At 51.1% G+C, this 18,926-nt stretch overlaps 1 protein-coding gene across 6 annotated transcripts in view; it reads left to right on the forward strand.

Annotated features, from left to right (window-relative positions):
• SLC68A1 (solute carrier family 68 member 1) overlaps positions 1 to 18,926 on the forward strand; it is a 39,470-nt gene that overhangs the window by 18,794 nt on the left and 1,750 nt on the right. For 2 of the 6 annotated variants that reach the window (XM_078346392.1, XM_035268934.3), the window contains exons 2-9: positions 11,638 to 11,727; positions 11,835 to 12,077; positions 13,160 to 13,242; positions 13,803 to 14,255; positions 14,418 to 14,541; positions 16,137 to 16,233; positions 17,271 to 17,442; positions 17,519 to 17,712. In XM_078346392.1, the coding sequence (XP_078202518.1) occupies positions 11,910 to 12,077; positions 13,160 to 13,242; positions 13,803 to 14,255; positions 14,418 to 14,541; positions 16,137 to 16,233; positions 17,271 to 17,442; positions 17,519 to 17,712 (1,291 nt within the window). In that variant the 5' untranslated portion in view covers positions 11,638 to 11,727; positions 11,835 to 11,909. Of the gene's footprint in view, positions 1 to 5,516; positions 5,741 to 5,965; positions 6,105 to 11,637; positions 11,728 to 11,834; positions 12,078 to 13,159; positions 13,243 to 13,802; positions 14,256 to 14,417; positions 14,542 to 16,136; positions 16,234 to 17,270; positions 17,443 to 17,518; positions 17,713 to 18,926 lie in introns of those variants that run through there. The other 4 variants (XM_035268933.3, XM_035268932.3, XM_035268931.3 and 1 more) reach the window with 4 other exon arrangements.

Here is an 18,926-nt window from a genome sequence, read left to right on the forward strand (position 1 = left end):
AGCTGCTCTTCTTCAGTTCTTCAATGTCCTGTCTCTTTACTTCTCAGATCCTGCTTCTCAGCACAGCATAAGGGATACCCCACGACCCTTTGAGACCAACAGCCCCTTAGGAGCCTTGCCCTCTGTCTGCTCTAAGGACTGGTCCCAGAATGAGAAATTTTTTTTTTTTTTTTGAGATGGAGTTTCACTCTTGTTACCCAGGCTGGAGTGCAATGGCGCGATCTCGGCTCACCACAACCTCCGCCTCCTGGGTTCAGGCAATTCTCCTGCCTCAGCCTCCTGAGTAGCTGGGATTACAGGCACGCATCACCATGCCAGCTAATTTTTTGTATTTTTAGTAGAGATGGGGTTTCACCATGTTGACCAGGATGGTCTCGATCTCTTGACCTCATGATCCACCCGCCTCAGCCTCCCAAAGTGCTGGGATTACAGGCGTGAGCCACCGCCCCCGGCCAGAATGAGAAAATTTTAGACAGTCCCCCAAAACATGTTCATAATGTCACTGTGGAAAACCTGTGAATATGTTATATTACATGACAAGGGAGAATTAAGTTTGCACGTGGCAGTAAGGTTGCTAATGAGCTGACCTTAGGATAAGGAGATGAGCCTAGATTATCAGGTGGACCCAATGTAATCAGAAGGGCCCTTAAATGTGGAAGAGTGAGGTGGTGTGTGGAAGACTTGACCAGCTATCACTGGCTTTGAATACAGAAGTGGGTATTCTGAGCCAGGGACTGCAGGCAGCCTCTGGGAGCTGCCAAAACCAAGGAAATGGGTTCTCCCCTGGAGCCTCCAAAAGGATTTAGGTCCTGCCGACCCCAGACTTCTGTCCTCCAGGACTGTAAGAAAATACATTTGTCTTGTTTTCAGCCCCAAGTGATGAGTACAGCACCAGTAGGAACTAATACACCTCCCTGCTCCTGTTTACAACTTTGTCCCTATCCTAAAATCCCAGCACCTGGAAGTATTCACAGCTATCCATGGACTGACCTCACCCCAGCCTGGAGTTCAGTAGTGGGCCCATGGCACTGGCCAGGCTTCTCATCTCTTCAGGCTGTGAGTTTCTCAGCATTTGTTCACTCTGATTCCAGTACCAGCCCCCAGTATTTTGGAGTCCCACACCTTATCTATTCTCAGTAAAGTGGTTCTGGTGGAGTGGAATCTATTCTATCCTTAGGTTTGGGTGATTAAGGGCTTAGCCTTTCAGCACAGTCATCCGTCTGGCGATAATGATTGACTTGGGCTAGCCCTGTGACATGATATGGGCCAACGCAAGGCAAGCCTAGGACTTTATTTTCTTGTTGGGTGCAGGGAATTTTTTGCTTTTCGCAGGACAGAAATCAGAAAGGGTCCTGGACTTACATTACACAAGCCAGTATATTCCTTCTTTATTTAAGCTAGTTCGAATAGTCTTCTATTACATGTATCATATTCCCCACCCTCCAGCACTTTGTTATTAACATTTTTTTTTTTTCCTGAGACAGAGTCTCACTCTGTCACCCAGGCTGGAGAGCAGTGGTGTGATCATGGCTTACTGCAGCCTCAACCTCCTGGGCTCAAGCAATCCTCCCAACTCAGCCTTCTGAGTAGTTGGAACTACAGGTGTGCCTCACCACATCCCACAGATTTTTAATTTAATTAATTTTTTTGAGACGGAGTCTTGTACTGTCACCCAGGCTGTAGTGCAGTGGCGCTGTCTCGGCTCACTGCAGTCTCCACCTCCTGGGTTCAAGCAATTCTCCTGCCTCAGCCTCCTGAGTAGCTGGTACTACAGGCATGTACAACCATATCCAGTAATTTTTTGTGTGTTTTTAGTAGAGACACAGTTTCACCATGTTGGCCAGGATGATCTTGATCTCCTGACCTTGTGATCTGCCCACCTTGCCCTTCTATTTATTTTTTTTGAGATGGGGACTTGCTCTGTTGCCCAGGCGGGAGTGCAATAGTGCAATCTTGTCTCACTGCAACCTCTGCCTCCTGGGTTCAAGTGATTCGCCTGCCTCAGCCTCCAGAGTAGCTGGGATCACAGGCACCTGCCACCATATCCAGCTAGTTTTTTTTGTATTTTTAGTAGAGACAGGGTTTCACCATGTTAGCCAGGCTGGCCTCGAACTCCTGACCTCAGGTGATCCACCTGCCTTGGCCTCCCAAAGTGTTGGGATTACATGTGTGAGCCACCACACCTGGCCAATTTTTTTATTTTTAAAAATGTTTTGTAGTGATGGAGTCTCACTGTGTTGCCCAGGCTGGTTTCCAACTCCTAGGCTCAAGCGGTCCTCCTGCCTCAGCCTCCTAAAGTGCTGGGATTACAGGTGTGATCCACTGCATCAGCCATGAAAAACTTCAATATGTGTTTCAACCTCAGAAGCTGTAGCTCAGGGAAACTTGTGATCAGAAGCTCACTTGAAGGCCGGGCGCAGTGGCTCATGACTATAATCCCAGCACTTTGGGAGGCCGAGGCGGGTGGATCATGAGGTCAAGAGATCGAGACCATCCTGGTCAACATGGTGAAACCCTGTCTCTACTAAAAATACAAAAATTAGCTGGGCGTGATGGCGCGTGCCTGTAATCCCAGCTACTCGGGAGGCTGAGGCAGGAGAATTGCTTGAACCCAGGAAGCGGAGGTTGCGGTGAGCCGAGATCATGCCATTGCACTCCAGCCTGGGTAACAAGAGCAAAACTCCGTCTCAAAAAAAAAAAGAAGCTCATTTGAGGGCAAAATGGAGGACAGATTAGAGAGCGAGGGGGTGGAAGCCAGTCATGGAGGAGGGTCTCATGTTAGTTCAGGAAGGCTGACAACCAAACAGGAGCAAGGTATGGAAAAGAGAGATTGGAGTGGGATTCACCTGGACTTGATCCAAGATGGTAGTTTTGATGAAGTGAAGCGGGTAGGATGGAGGGTAGATGCTGGATGCACATGTTTCTGGCTTGGCCACCTGGATGGGCAGTTAAGGCAGTCCTGGAGGTAGAAAACACTGGAGGGAGATTGGAAGTTTAACGAATGTTGAGTTCAGGTGGGCCATTCTGGACATTCTGTTCAGGCTGGACATGGGAGGTGTGGAAGTAGTCATGAAGGAAAAGGTAGAACGTGAAATTACTGTAACAGCTGATGGAGACAACCTGAGCTTGTCTCTACCTGGTTCCTATTACACTATTGACATTGTGGCTGCTAGCTTTTTGGGACCCCACTCACGCCTCTTGTGGGCACCAATCTTGTTTTTGAAATCCCCTTTACTTTATAGCCTGTGGCCTGGAATGGAATAAAGTTTGAGTGAATATATGAGTATTAAAGATGGAAATGTGGGGCACCCTCCCTTTACCTTTAGAGGTTCTGGGAGAAAGTGCCAAAGTGAAGGGGACTGAGGAGAAATTAGTAGATCAGAAGATAACATGGCGGAACCTAGATCAGAGAGGTGGGAAGTGAAGGGAGGAGAGAATTTAAAAGACAGAGTGTGCATAATCTATCTGTCCCATGGTCCAGGGACTCCAGTATGGCTCAAGGAGTTAGGCAGGTAATATGGCCCTGTCCTGGTGCTGACATAAAAGGTAACTGGCTATGTTGTCTCTATAATCAGAGGGCTGAGGGGCCTCAGAGTGTAACTGTGGGGCATTAAGTGCAACGTGAGGGACCAAAGGTCTTTTCTACTGGGTCACATCCAGCTCTGGCCCCTGTCAGCTTTCTCTATTTCCATTTCCCCACTGAACACCCAGTGAGGACTAAGTAAAGACTTGGAGTTTGCTTTGAAATAAAGGCACATGCGGCCCACCGTGGTGGCTCATGCCTGTAATCCCACACTTTGGGAGGCCGAGGCAGGTGGATCACGAGGTCAGGAGTTTGAGACCAGCCTGGCCAAGATGGTGAAACCACGTCTCTACTGAAAATACAAAAATTAGCTGGGTGTAGTGGCTCGTGCCTGTAATCCCAGCTACTCGGGAAGCTGAGGCAGGAGAATCGCTTGAACTCAGGAGGCAGCAGTTGCAGTGAGCTGAGATTGCACCATTGCACTCCAGCCTGGGTGACAGAGTGAGACTGCATCTCAAAAAAAATAAAAAAGAAGGAAGGAAGGGAAGGGAAGAAAGAAAAGAAAGAAAGGAAGGAAAGAAAGAGAAAGAAAGAAAGGCAGGCACATGCTGGACAGAGATAGGCAGGGAGACTCTTAGCAAAGTATGGAGGTCCCAGTGTGCCTGCCGGACTCCAGGCTGAATGCTGAGTTTTCTCTTCTCACAGCCAGGTAGGCACAGATGGAGGTAAGAGGAGAGGAGAGTGGCAAAATGACCACCTGTCTTCTAGTCATGAGGCTTTCTGGATCAGGAGGGATTTCAGCAATTGTCTAAATCTAGAAGAGATGGGTGTGGGGTGGGGTGGGGGGTGGCTTGGGTGACATGGGAACAACTGTGAAGAGTGAAGGAGAGAGATTAGGAAGGAGGGACAGGTGAGTGGGAGATGGATTCTTGGGGCAAGGTTAATGGCATCCCTAGGGGCTCCCCAGGAACTGGTTGAATAGGCTCTAGCCCCGGGACATCAGGCCTTTACATTCGACGATTTGCTGTGGTTGTTAGGAGGAGGAGAATATCCCTGTTGCAGGGAATTAGCTCACAACCATCAGTGAAGGTCATAAAGATGAGCAGTTCACAAAGCTCCTATACCCTTGTTTCTCATTTAATGCCTGCAGAATCCCTGTAAAGCATAAAACAGGCTCACAAAAGGAGGGTCCCCGCTAAGAGCAGTGGCTCACACTTATCATTCCAGCACTTTAGGAGACTGAAACAGGAGGGTCCCTTGAGCCCTGGTTCAAGACCAGTCTGGATAACATAGTGAGACTCCATCTCTACAAAGAATTTTAAAAATTAGCCAGGCATGGTGGCATGAGCTGGTGATCCCAGCAACTTGGGAGGCTGAGGTGAGAGGATCATCTGGGCCAGGGAGGTGGAGGTTGCAGTGAGCTGAGATCATGCCACACCACTGCACTCTGACCTGAGCAACAGAGCAAGACCCTGTTTCAAATAATAATAAAGGAGTCCCTTAGCAAGGAAGTGGTGGAGCTAGGAGATGAGTTCCAGGTCCTACAGAAGCCAACGGCCACAGGCTTTTTGCCCTGTGTCCCAAGGTAGGGGAATCAGGCAGAGCTGGAATGTGTGCTGTCTGGTTGCCCAAAAACCTTTCCAGTTGGGAGAAATCATAAAACATCCTCCACAGCCTACATTAAGCAAAACAAAACTTAATTTTGAGGGATTGTGCAGGAGTGAGAAGAGGAAAGACTGTTGTGGGAGTCAGGATAGCCAGGTTCCACCTCGACTGGGCTCTTGCTGCTTGTGTGTTATTGAATATCTCTGAACTGCAGTTTTCTCACGTGTAAAATGGGGATAGAAGTGCCTACCTCCTAGGAATGATGTGTGGACTCAACAAGTGAATGCACTGTTGTTCTGAATGCAGTACAGGGCACATAGCAAGCGCTCAGTGCTCCTTGTGTTTTATTATTACCATTGTTAATACAAGGAGGTTGGGCTGCATAGTTGCTCATTCAGGCCCTGGTTGCTGTGGCTGGAGCCCTGCTGCCCACAGCTCAAGCTGGGCCTGTCCACCCTTGAAGGGCTCATGATGCAGCATCAGGGAGTCCCGGGTCGTGCCTCTGCCACCTCCAAGTCGGCAGCAGCAGTGCATCAGCTCAGACCACAAGGCTGGATGGAGTGTGCTGACTTCTACTCTCCCAACGAATACTAGGCTAGGAGAGGAAGGAAGGTGAGCACTTAGAAAGAAAAAGCTTGTTGGTTTGAACAGAAATGACATTAAACTTTAGTGTAGGTAAAGGAGAGGGGTTGAGCCGATCAGGAATCCAGGCAACCTGGCCCTATTTGCCAGTGTCTACTTTCTCCTTTTGGTCGCTAAGGGCAAGCGCCCGTGACAAACATGGCGGCGGCAGCCTCAGGCGCGGTCACCTGCCGGAGCTCCGGTCCCAGGGGCCTCGCGGGGCCAATCGCTGAGCCGTGGCGAAGGGAGAGGCTGGGGAAGCCCTAGAAGCACGCGCAGGCGTACCGGCTCGCACCTGGCTCCTGCCAGCCGTGGGATTAGGATTCGCTTGCTACGATTGCGGTGAGAGGCTGCGGTGAGAGGCTGGCTAGGGGCCGGGGCGCGCTGGCTGGAGAGGGCTGGGCTGGGGCCGATCTGGCACAAACGACAGGCCCAAGGGGGAGGGGAATGCTTTGCCCTCTGGGGTTTGTCTGTGGGTTCTTTGGGGTGATCATATTGTGGATTGGGAGAGTTCTGTGGTCGGGGCGGAAGAAGTGGGGGAAGAAGTGGGTTCAAGCGGGCAAGGGTGGAATCCTCGCAGGAGGGCTCTCCGGGGGTGTGAAGAAAGGGATGCAATGGCTCAGATAGCTCCCTGGCGGTCTGGGATCGAGGAATGCACTGGTCAGGCCGGGATCCGTTCCATTAACATAAGGCATTTAACCCTGGTGGCACTTGAGCTTTAAAAAAAACACCGATGTTGGGCCCGCCCCGAGAGATTCCGACTTAACTGTTCTACGTGAGGCCTGGGCCTCGGTATTATTGCACAGCTCCGCAGGTGATTTTAACGTGCAGGCGGTGGGGAGCATGTGTTTCAGCACCAGCCATTGAGTGAAAAGCTCCTGGGTTGATCCCAAACTCCTCAGTGGCTTGGGAGGGGCAGGTGGTCCTGAGGTGAAGCTATCGCTGCTCTAGGGACCTGAGGGGAAGGGGAAGGGAGAAGTCTCCATCTCAACAAGTTGAGAAATGAATTGAAAGCTCATTTCTAGCCGGAAGAGAAGGATGGACCCCCCCATCCCCCAACCCTGGGGCTAGACCCTACTGTGCGGAGACTGGGCAGGGAGACAAGACCCTGAGAGTAAAGCAGGAAGCACAGCAGACAATTCAGAGGTCAGCTACCTGTTAAGCAAAGGGCATATTGGGTAGTATACCTTTAATGTTCAGTTGTTCATTTGGTATTCCTGAGGACAGGCAGAGAATGGAATTGTTTTCTCTGCTTCACAGATGTGGGAATAGCCTCAGAGAGTAAGTTAAGGAAAATATTCACACCTGACCCAGGGCTCCAGACTCCAAATTATGCCTATTTGTAGCTTTTCCCTCTGCACTAATGCCTCTTGTACAGTCTGATGTCCCTCACTCCAGGGGCCCAGTCTGGTATTCTTGGTTTCCTCCACTAAATTTGTCAGCCTCCCCAACCCACCATAGGTTGGTTAAGAAATCAGGGAGATGCTGCTGTTTCCATCCCTTTCTAGTCTTACCTCCCAGGGGCCTGATAGGGTGGAGGGGAAGAGTTTTAAGACACCTGCCAGAGGGCTCCTTTCAAACAGATCTGATTCTGTCACTTCCCCACCCCGAGTGCCCCACTTGTTGTCATCAGCATAGAATCTTGTGCAAGGTTTACAAAACCCTTCCTGATGGGCCCCTTTCTCCCGTGGTGCTCTGAGCTCTCTTCCCAGATTGTTTCTGTGTCTCTTGGCACAGTGCTGTGCACCCGGCGAAAGCTTAATAAATGTTCCTCTGTTAGGATCACTATTCTTCTTTGTATCTCTTGCCTTGCTTTTGTGTCTTACTCAGAGAGGCTCCCAGGCTACCCCTTCTCTCTGACTCCCATAGTCAAGCAGAACACAGAGCTAGGGGCACAGTGGGGTCTAGGGATGACAGTTTTCCTGTGACTGCTGCTACTGTTCCCTAGGGCTGAGGATGCTCATATTGACCTTTTAGGGGCAAATTAACCCAGCAGGGATTGACTGAGCACCTACTGCATGGTGAGGGAGCCCGGTGGAGGCAAAGGTCAGGGATCAAGGGCGGGACTAACCCAGCCCCACTTTTAAGAAGCCTGTAGGCTGGAGGAGGGACAGGGAGGCATTTGGATGGCTGATAACAAGGACTCAGGGCCTGAAAATGGGAGAGAACATCTGATTGAGTGTTCTTGGGAAAACCATGACACTGGATAAGCAGGATTTGATAAGATGGGGAGGAATGTGGGGGCATGATGAAGTGAGAATACTGTGGTTTTAGTCGAAACCTGTTTTGAATCTTCACTCCAGCACCTTCTAACTCTGTGACTTGGGCCAGTGATTTAATCTTCAGAGCCTTGGTTTCTTCATGTATAAAATGTGAATGGAGATAGTAACAGAGCTGTAAGGGGTCATGATATGGATGTAAAAGCCAAGCATACCTTGTATGGCTACAGTTGTGGTGAGAGGCTGGTCAGAGGCTGGGGGTGCTTGCAGCCCAGAGAGGGCTGGGCTGGCCTGCTCTGGCACAAATGACAGGCCCAAAGGGGAGGAATAGTAGATAGTGATCCCAGGGCATCGTAGGTGCAGGCACAGCATGAACGAAAGTGTAGAGGTGGCATTTAAAAAGGAATTTGAGGCCAGGTGCAGTGTCTCACACCTGTAATCCTAGCACTTTGGGAGGCTGAGGCAGGTGAGTCACAAATTCAGGTGTTCGAGACCAGTCTGCTCAACATGGTGAAACCCCCGTCTCTACTAAAAATATAAAAAATTAGCTGGGCATAGTGGTAAGAGTCTGTAGTCCCGGCTACTCAGAAGGCTGAGTCAGGAGAATCACTTGAACCTGGGAGGTGGAGGGTGCAGTGAGCCGAGATTGTGCCATTGCACTCCAGCCCTGGCAATAGAATGAGACTCTGTCTCAAAAAAAGAAAAAGGGAATTTGAGGGACGGCAGACAAGAGGGACAAGGGTATTTCAGGTGGCAAAAGGCATAAAGGTTGGTTGCTGGAAAGAAAATTTCAATCATGGATGTGGCAGAGAGGTCAATGATTTTTACTTTTGATCAATGTTGCCCCAGCTGGTCTCTAACTCCTGGCCTCAAGTGATCCTTCTGACTTGGCCTTCCAAAGTGCTAAAATTATAGGCATAAGCCACCACACCCTGCCTAATGATTGATTTTTAAAGATCCTGAAACTGCATGCTGGCTTATACCTGTAATCCCAACACTTCAGGAGGCCAAGGAAGGCAGATCGCTTGAGGTCAGGAGTTGTCAGCCTGGCCAACATGGCAAAACCCCGTCTTCACAAAAAATACAAAAATTAGCCAGGTATAGTGGCACATGCCTGTGATCCCAGCTACTCAGGAAGCTAAGGGAGAAAAAATTCTTGAACCTGGCAGGTGGGGGTTGCAGTGAGCCAGGATCCTACCACTGCACTGTAGCCTGGGTGACAGAGTGAGATTCTATCTAAAAAAAAAAAATAATAAAAATAAATAAACAATATTATTAAACCAAACTTCAGAGACATGGAAAGAAAATAGCTACTGTGGGCCGGGCATGGTGGCTCACGCCTGTAATCCCAGCACATTTGGAGGCTGAGGCATGCAGATCACTTAAGGTCAGGAATTCGAGACCAGCCTGGCCAATATGGTGAAACTCTGTCTCTACTAAAAATATGAAAATTGGCTAGACATGGTGACTCACACCTGTAATCCCAGTACTTTGGGAGGCCAAGGCAGGCAGATCATGAGGTCAAGAGATTGAAATCATCCTAACACTGTGAAACCTATCTCTACTAAAAATACAAAAAATTAGCTGGGCTTGGTGGCACGTTCCTGTAGTCCCAGGTACTCCGGAGGCTGAGGCAGGATAATCACTTGAACCCAGGAAGCGGAGGTTGTGGTGAGTTGAGATTGTGCCACTGCACTTCAGCCTGGGTGACACAGTAAGACTCTGGTTTCAAAAAAACAAACAAACAAACAAACAACAAAATTAGCTGGATGTGGTGGCAGGCACCTGTAATTTCAGTTGCTCAGGAGACGGAGAAAGGAGAATCACTTGAACCAGGGAGGCAGAGGTTGCAGTGAGCTGAGATTGAGCCACTGCACTCCAGCGTGAGCAACAGAGCAAGACTCCATCTTAAAAAAAAAATAGCTTCTCTATATTGAGGGTCTTCTATGTAGCAGGCACTTGATGCTTTATATTCCTTTTGCATTTCAGCCCACAGCCACCTTAGAGGTTGACATTAACATCCCCACTTTGTGGGTGAGGAGACTGAGGATCAGGGAGAGGGAGTGGCTGGCTGAAGGCCACCAGCTGAGACCATGAGGGTAGGTCTTGGAAGGTGCCAAGGAGGTGGGTGGAGCTGGTTGCAGGTTACAGGATTTCTCACCAGTTTATGCAAGGAGGCTGGTGCCGGCTCCAAGCTGTTCTTCCCTGGGAGAGGTGGGGCTGCTATTCTCTGCTGAGGCGGATTGAGGGTGGGGAGGGCAAGTGGGGAAAGGCTGTTTCTTGATGGAGGAGTGGAATCTGGAAGAGAAACCATGAAAAGAGTAACCTGAACACTCTTCCCTCAGCTTCCTCTCCAGGGTGGCTGTTCACCTGGATAAGTTGTTTTGCCTCCAGCACAGGTTGAGATGGAGACTCGCTCTGTCGCCAGGACTGGAGTACAGTGGCGTGATCTGGGCTCACTGTAACCTCCGCCTCCTGGATTCAAGCGATTCTCTTGCCTCAGCCTCCTGAGTAGCTGGGATTACAGGCATGTGCCACCACGCTGGCTAATTTTTGTATTTTTAGTAGAGATGGAGCTTTGCCACATTGGCCAGGCTGGTCTCAAATTCCTGGCTTCAAGTGATCTGCCCACCTTGGCCTCCCCAAGTGCTGGGATTACAGGTGTGAGCCTCCTCACCCAGCCCCAGTTGTGTCTTTTTTCCACGTTACTCAGAAAAGTGTTGGGTGTGTTCATTATCTCTTTTGTGGTGATGATTTCACAGGTACATGCATATGGTGAAACTTATAGACTGCATGCTTTGAAAACACGAAGTTTGGTGTTTGTCAATTAGACCTGAATAAAGCTTTGAGGAAAAACAGAAGTGCATTTTATTCAGGGGCCTGAGTGGCTTCAGGGAAAGGCCATCCTCCTGTCTTGGGGCAAAGTAGGATTACTGTGGCCCATGGGTGTGGTGAGTGTGGTGGAAGGGGACTCATAGGCTTAAAGAGCTTCCTTTTGCTCTTGTTGCCCAGGCTGGAGTGCAATAGCATGATCTCAGCTCACCAAAACCTCTGTCTCCTGGGTTCAAGCAATTCTCCTGCCTCAGCTTCCCCAGTAGTTGGGATTACAGGCATGTGCCACCCCACTGTGCCCTGCCAAGTCTCAGGGTTTTTATAAGCACAGGATGGGGGCTTGGTGGGCCAGGGTGGTCTTGGGAAATACAACATTTGGGCAGGAAAACAAAATTCCTGTCCTCACCTAGGTCCATGGGCAGAGGCCCAGAGGTGGAGCCCTAGCCAGGGACCTCGCCCACCTCTACTCAGCACTTCCCTTCCCCCTTTCCATATCATTTAAAGGGACCACGACCTTCTCTTTCTGACACTTCCCTTTGCATCTTCCATATCAATACCAATAGTGAGTGCTTTCTGTGAGTCACATGGTTTAATCCTTATGATCCTTTACAAAATAGGCATAGTGGTCTCCTTTTACATTTTACAGAAGAGGAAGCTAAGGCCTGGGTTAGGTAACTGCCTCACATTTTACTGTAAGTGCGCTGTGTGCCCAAGCCCAGGGTTGTCTCATCTAGACCATTAAAGTCACATAGTGCTATGTAAGAAGACACTGAGCATCCAGCCCCAGCTCACGACTTGGCTCAGCACTTGCCGGGTGTCTGCCTTCTCTTCCCACAGGCTCTCAGGTTCCTCGAGTCAATCCCTGATTAGTGGTATCAAGCTCATCACTGTTTCCGTTGTACTTCATTCTTAATTCCCGGTGCTGTTGTAAGTACAAACTCTCTACTGTGGGAAATGATTAAATGATTCAGAGGTCTGAGGTTAAAGCAGAGCTGGCTCTGATCCCTGTTGCTCACTGGTTCTTTTTTCCCCAGGGAGGAGGATGGCAAGACAGCTTGTGGCCATGAGCCCTCCCCGGTGCTCCTGGGGCTAAGGCTGGGGCTGCAGCCATGGGACTAGGTTGGCCCCAGGCCTGGCTGCTGGGTCTGCCCATGGCTGTGGTCTATGGCTCCCTGGCCCTCTTCACCACCATCCTGCACAATGTCTTCCTGCTCTACTATGTGGATACCTTTGTCTCAGTGTACAAGATCAACAAAGCGGCCTTCTGGGTTGGAGAGGTAGGGCCAGGGTTCGTGGCCAACATGGGGGAGGGGGTGTGATGGAGACTAGAGGGTACCCAGGCTGCCGGGCAGATTGCAGGTATCGGGTCCCACCCAGTCGGGCATGGGCAGTCCAGGTTGTTCACCAAGATTCAGCAAGAAAAGCTATGCAGGTCTCTTTTTTTTGATATGGAGTTTTGCTCTTGTTGCCCAGGCTGGAGTGCAGTGGCATGATCTCCGCTCAATGCAACCTCTGTCTCCTGGCTTCAAGCAATTCTCCTGCCTCAGCTCCTGAGTAGCTGGGATTACAGGCATGTGCCATTACACCTGGCTAAATTTGTATTTTAGTAGAGACAGGGTTTCTCCATGTTGGTCAGACTGGTCTCAAACTCATGACCTCAGGTGATCTGCCTGCCTCCGCCTTCCAAAGTGCTGAGATTACAGGCCTAAGCCACCACATCCCGAAAAACTGTGGAAGTCTCAATGACTCCTCCTTGGCAGGGACTAGATCAGCTTTCCTGGCCACTGTCTTACATAGTCAAGATTCTATATACTTATATATATAATATGTTCACGTATATAAATTTATCAGCTGCATACCAGCTGGACTCTGGATGGGTGGGAGTTTGAGGGGGGCAGTGGCTTGACTGGCAGAACAGGTGTTTTTGGTTTTTTTTGAGATGGAGTTTTTTGTTCTTGTCGCCCAGGCTGGAGTGCAGTGGCACGATCTCAGCTCACTGCAACCTCTGCCTTCCTGGTTCAAGCAATTCTCCTGCCTCAGCCTCCTGAGTAGCTGGGATTACAGGCATGTGCCACCATGCCCAGCTAATTTTTGTATTTTAGTTTCGCCACGTTGGTCAGGCTGGTCTTGAACTCCTGACCTCAGGTAATCCACCCACCTTGGGCTCCCAAAGTGTTGGGATTACAGGTGTGAGCCACCATGCCTGGCCAGATTGGGTTTTAGCAGAGGAACTGACATGAGCAAAGGTTTGCAGGTAGAAAAGCTGGTACCATTTTTGAGGGGTGGTGAGCAGGCTAGGTGGGAGAGCTGGAGAGGAGGCTACCTAGAGCCCACCTGCCCATCTCCCCTCTGCCTGCAGACGGTGTTTCTCCTCTGGAATAGCCTCAATGACCCCCTCTTCGGCTGGCTCAGTGACCGGCAGTTCCTCAGCTCCCAGCCCCGGTTGGTGTATTGGGAATAGCTTATAATTGGTTCAGTCCCACCCTACTGCTACTGTGTTTTGGGTGGGGAAGGAAGGGGAGACTATTTCAGTGTTGCCCATGCCCCTTCCCTTCCTGGGGTCCAGGTTCGGGTTGGAGAGGTGGCCTTGGATACACCCTTGCCTGGCTCGGCAGGGGAAGAGACCTACCCCGGCTTGGCTTGGCTGGCCCCTCTGGACTCTAGATTGCAAACACCCTCTGCTGCTTCTGGAAGATTCCTTTGCTCCATCCCAGCTGGAGTCTAATCATCACCCCCAACCTTCAGAAGTGGGCATCCCATACACTTTGGCTATCGGCCTGACAGGCTAGTTAGGGGGTGGAAATTGGGGCAGAGGAGGGAGTGTACCCAGTGATGAGTTGTGCTTCGTAAATTGTAGGCTGGGGGCTGGGGGGACAGTGGGACCACCCTGTTGTGAGTCCCACACCCTGGGCCTCCATCCCTCCACTGGAGCCTGGGCAAGGGGAACTGCAGCCTGCCACGGCTGACGGAGCATGTCTCAACAGCCCTCCTTTCCCTGGCAGGTCAGGCGCCGGGCTCTCCTCAAGGGCCGTGGTGCTGGCCCGGGTGCGGGCCCTGGGCTGGCATGGGCCACTGCTGGCGCTGGCGTTCCTGGCATTCTGGGTGCCCTGGGCCCCAGCCGGCCTACAGTTCTTGCTGTGCCTGTGCCTCTATGACGGCTTCCTGACGCTCGTGGACCTGCACCACCACGCCTTGCTGGCCGACCTGGCCCTCTCAGCCCACGACCGCACCCACCTCAACTTCTACTGCTCCCTCTTCAGCGCGGCCGGCTCCCTGTCTGTCTTTGCCTCCTATGCCTTTTGGAACAAGGAGGATTTCTCCTCCTTCCGTGCTTTCTGCGTGACACTGGCTGTCAGCTCTGGGCTGGGCTTTCTGGGGGCCACACAGCTGCTGAGGTGGCGGGTTGAGGCGGCCCGAAGGGACCCAGGGTGCTCAGGCCTAACTGTGGATAGCGGGTGAGTGGCCAGCTTCGGCTCTTCAGGTCCTCACCAGCAACCTTCTAAGTCTGATTTTGGTGTTGGGTCCCTCGCTGATGGGGGATAACTGGCCAGCCCTGGGCTGTGCTGGAGGATAACTGGCCGGCCCCAGGCAGTTCTCCACTCCTTTCTGCCCCACAGCCTGTGTGGAGAGGAGCTGCTTGTGGGCAGTGAGGAGGTGGACAGCATCACCTTGGGCCAATATCTCCGGCAGCTGGCACGCCATCGGAACTTCCTGTGGTTCGTGAGCATGGACCTGGTGCAGGTATGGGGAGCAGCTCCCGGCCCCTCCTCAGCTGGCAATGCTTCACTCAAGGGGACAGACTCCTCAAGAGCTGGGAACTCTGCCAGGCATGGTGGCTTATGCCTGTAGTCCCAGTATTTTGGGAGGCAGAGGTAGGTAGATCATTTGAGGTCAGGAGTTTGAGACCAACCTGGCTAACATGGAAAAACCCCATAAAAATATAAAAATTGGCTGAGTGTGTTGGCTCAAGCCTGTAATCCCAGCACTTTGGGAGGCCGAGGTGGGTGGATCACAAGGTTAGGAGTTCAAGACCAGCCTGGCCAACATAGTGAAACCCTGTCTCTACTAAATATATAAAAGCGAAACAACCATCATGATGCACATCTGTAATCCCAGCTACTTGGGAGGCTGAGGCAGGAGAATCACTTGAATCCCTAAGGCGGAGGTTGCAGTGAGCTGAGATGGCACCACTGCACTCCAGCGTGGGCAACAGAGTCAGACTCCTCGAAAAAAAAAAAAGGCTGGGAACTGAGTTCCAGGCCACCCAGGAGGTCTGCCAGGTGAGTCAATGGCAGGAATGCAGGTTGGGTAGTCAGGAGGCCTGGATTCTAGCTCCCTTTGAGCTATTCCCTCCCTGTGTGATCTTAGGCAGGTCTCAGGCTCTCTGGGTAGTGCCGTCCTCTCCTGTAAAGTGAGGATATGAGACAGAGATGCCCCCTTTGGGGACTCTGTAACAATCTTTTTAAAAGACACCAAGGGCTGTCAGGTAACAGTGGCTCACACCTGTAATCCCAGCACTTTGGGACACCAAGGTGGGAAGATTGCTTGAGCCCAGGAGTTCGAGCCTGCAGTGAGCTATGATTGTGCCACTGCACTCCAGCCTGGGTGGCAGAGCAAGACTTTATCACTAAAAAAAGAAAAGCCAAGTGCTATATGGACTAAAACTTGTAGTACGTAAACTAGCTGAATTTAGAAATAAACTGTTCTCATGTTATAAAATTTGTTTCACTAATGTGTTTTCTTTTTCTTTTACTTTTTTTTTTTTTTTTTTTTTGCACTCCAGCCTCACTTTGTTGCATAGGCTGGAGTGCAGTGGCAGCGATCCTGGCTTACTGCAACCTCTGCCTCCCACATTCAAGTGATTCTCCCACCTTAGCCTTCCGAGTAGCTGGGATTACAGGCACACATCACCACGCCCAACTAATTTTTTGTATTTTTAGTAGAGACAGGTTTCACCATGTTGGCCAGGCTGGTCTCAAACTCCTAGCCTTAAGTGATCTGCCTGCCTTGGCCTCTCAAAGTGTTAGGTGCTAGGATTACATACGCGATCCACCGTGCCCAGCTTCACTAATGTGTTTTCAACTAAAAAGAAAAAACTTTTAATTGCCCCAATACTAATTTGTCATGCCTTCTAACTTTTTAGCAAAGTCAGATAGCACCAGGAATGTGGTTTTAGATTGTGTTCTGGCATGTTCTGTGTTAGGGAGATGGGGAAAAATGCTGCTCTGATGATAGGGGCTGGGGGTAGGGGGAATGTGTGCTCCCCTGTTGACTTCCGGCCTTGTCAGCTCCCCCTTGCCCCCCAAAGTCTCCTCACTGTCCCTGTTGGGTTGCAGGTCTTCCACTGTCACTTCAACAGCAACTTCTTCCCCCTCTTCCTGGAGCATCTGTTGTCCGACCATATCTCCCTTTCTACGGGCTCCATCCTGTTGGGTGAGTGGGTGCCTCAGGTGCTTCATGCAGGCTGGAAGGACAGAGGCTTGCACCCCAGAAACCCTAGCCCAGCTGTGGGCTTGCACCCCAGAAACCCTAGCCCAGCTGTGGGCTTGCACCCCAGAAACCCTAGCCCAGCTGTGGGTTTGCACCCCAGAAACCCTAGCCCAGCTGTGGGCTTGCACCCCAGAAACCCTCACCTGCTGAGACCCTGGTGGCAGAGGGTGGAGAGGATTCTATTGTGGAAGTTGCACTTCCTAGCCCCCAGCTGTTCCCTCCAGGAAGGGGTAGGAAAAACTTTTTAAGACACCAAGTGCAGGCTGTTGCGGTGGCTCAAGCCTGTAATCCCAGCACTTTGGGAGGCTGAGGCGGGTGGATCATGTCAGCAGATGGAGACCATCCTGGCCAACATGGTGAAACCCTGTCTCTACTAAAAACACAAAAATTAGCTGGGCATGGTGGCGAAAGCCTATAATCCCAGCTACTCGGGAGGCTGAGGCAGGAGAATCGCTCCAGGAGGTGGAGGTTGCAGTGAGACGAGATCGCGCCACTCCAGCCTGGCAACAGAGCAAGACTCCGTCTCAAAAAAATAAATAAATAAAAGACACCAAGTGCTGCTGGGTGCAGTGGGCATGGGGGAGCAGGGTGTGGGGGGTGTTGGTGGGGGGCGAGGTGGGGAGGCTGTGTTGGTGTTGGTCCTCTTGGAAATGGTATTGCCTGAGGGGATGTGGTGCAGTGGCTGGTTAACAGCAAGGAGTATCGTCTGATGGGCCTGGGTATGAGTCTTGACTCTGCTTATCTGGTAGGTGGCCTCGGGTGGGTTAGTTCATCTTTTTGGGCCTCTTTCATCTGTAAAGTGGGGATGATATTAGTACTCACCTTAAGGGGCTGTGAGGATGAACTAAGACCGTGAAGCCCTTAGCACAGAGCCCAGTGTATCGCTAGTGTACAGGAATGCAGTTGGCCGTGAAGCTGATGGCGCTCATTGGCACTGTGGTAGTGCCCTTGACAAGGTGGGGCCCCATCTCCCTCCCCAGGTCTCTCCTATGTCGCTCCTCATCTCAACAACCTCTACTTCCTGTCCCTGTGCCGGCGCTGGGGTGTCTACGCGGTGGTGCGGGGGCTCTTCTTGCTCAAGCTGGGCCTTAGCCTGCTCATGTTGTTGGCTGGCCCGGACCACCTCGGCCTGCTGTGCCTCTTCATTGCCAGGTACACCCCTGCTCACCCTCTCCTCAACACCTCCGTTTCACACCTTCATTCCTGCCTCTCTCTCCCTCCACTGCAGCAACCGCGTCTTCACTGAGGGCACCTGTAAACTGCTGACCTTGGTGGTCACCGACCTGGTGGACGAGGACCTGGTGCTGAACCACCGTAAGCAGGCAGCCTCAGCACTCCTCTTTGGCATGGTTGCCCTGGTGACCAAGCCAGGCCAGACCTTTGCCCCCCTGCTGGGCACCTGGCTGCTCTGTTTCTATACAGGTGAGGGCAGGCAAAGGGCTCTAAAGGCTCCAGGGGGCACAGCTGGCCTGGCACACAGGCAAGCCTGGGCTCTGGGTGCAGTGAGGGAGGGTGGCAACCAGTGCCCCCCCACATGGCTAGAGTCACTGGGTCACAGATTCCTCCATGCTTTCTTAGTTTATTCATTTATTCATTCATTCAACAAATATGTACAGAATCCCTTCTCTGTAGGCCCTGGTCTAGGTGCCAGGGAGCTAACCATGAATAAGACAGACAAGGTTTTTGCCACCGTGGAGCTTGCATTCTAATCAGGGGTGGGGTGGGGTTGGGAATAAACAGCCAAACAAGATATTATCAGGCAATGATAGTGTTATGCTGAAATTGGGGTGATGTAAGGTGGCATGAATGAGAAGCTATGTCACGTCATCAGGGAAGGGCTTTCTGAGAAGGTGACCCTCGGATGTGAGCTGAATGGCAAGGATTTGTCTAGAAAAGGTCTCAGTGAGAGGCAGAGGGAATAGCAGGTGCAAAGACCCAGGGTATCAGGGGTGATTGATTGGGAGATGCAGCTGGAAAAGTGAAGAGGGCTCTATTGATCAAGGCAGTGCTAGAAGCAAGCTGTTGGGTTTTATTTTTATTTGTTTTTTGAGATAGTGTCTCCCTGTCACCCAGGTTGGAGTGCAGTGGTACGATCTTGGCTCACTGCAGCCTTGACCTCCCAGGTTCAAGTGAGCCTGACACCTCAGCCTCCCAAGTAGTTGGGAACACAAGCACATGTCACCATGCTAACTTTTTGTATTTTATGTAGAGACAGGGTTCTAACTTTTTGTATTTTATGTAGAGACAGGGTTTTGCCAGGTTTCCCTGGCTGGTCTCGAACTCCTGAGCTCAGGTGATCTGCCCACCTCAGCCTCCCAAAGTGCTGGGATTACAGGCATGAGCCACCATGCCTGGCTAGTGAGGGTTTTAAACGGGGAAGTGACATGGTGTGATTGACTTTTTAACAAAATTCTCTCTGGGCTGGGTGAGGTGGCTTATGCCTGTAATTCCAGCACTTTAGGAGGGTGAGGCGGGCAGATCACCTGAGGTCAGGTATTCGAGACCAGCCTGGCCAACATACAGTGGAACCCCCATCTCTACTAAAAAGTGCAAAAATTAGCTGGGCATGGTGGCGCATACTTGGGAAGCTGAGGCAGGACAATCGATTGAATTCAGGAGGCAGAAGTTGCAGTGAG

This window comes from Callithrix jacchus, chromosome 12 (assembly GCF_049354715.1).
Source record: "Callithrix jacchus isolate 240 chromosome 12, calJac240_pri, whole genome shotgun sequence".
NCBI lineage: Eukaryota > Metazoa > Chordata > Mammalia > Primates > Cebidae > Callithrix > Callithrix jacchus.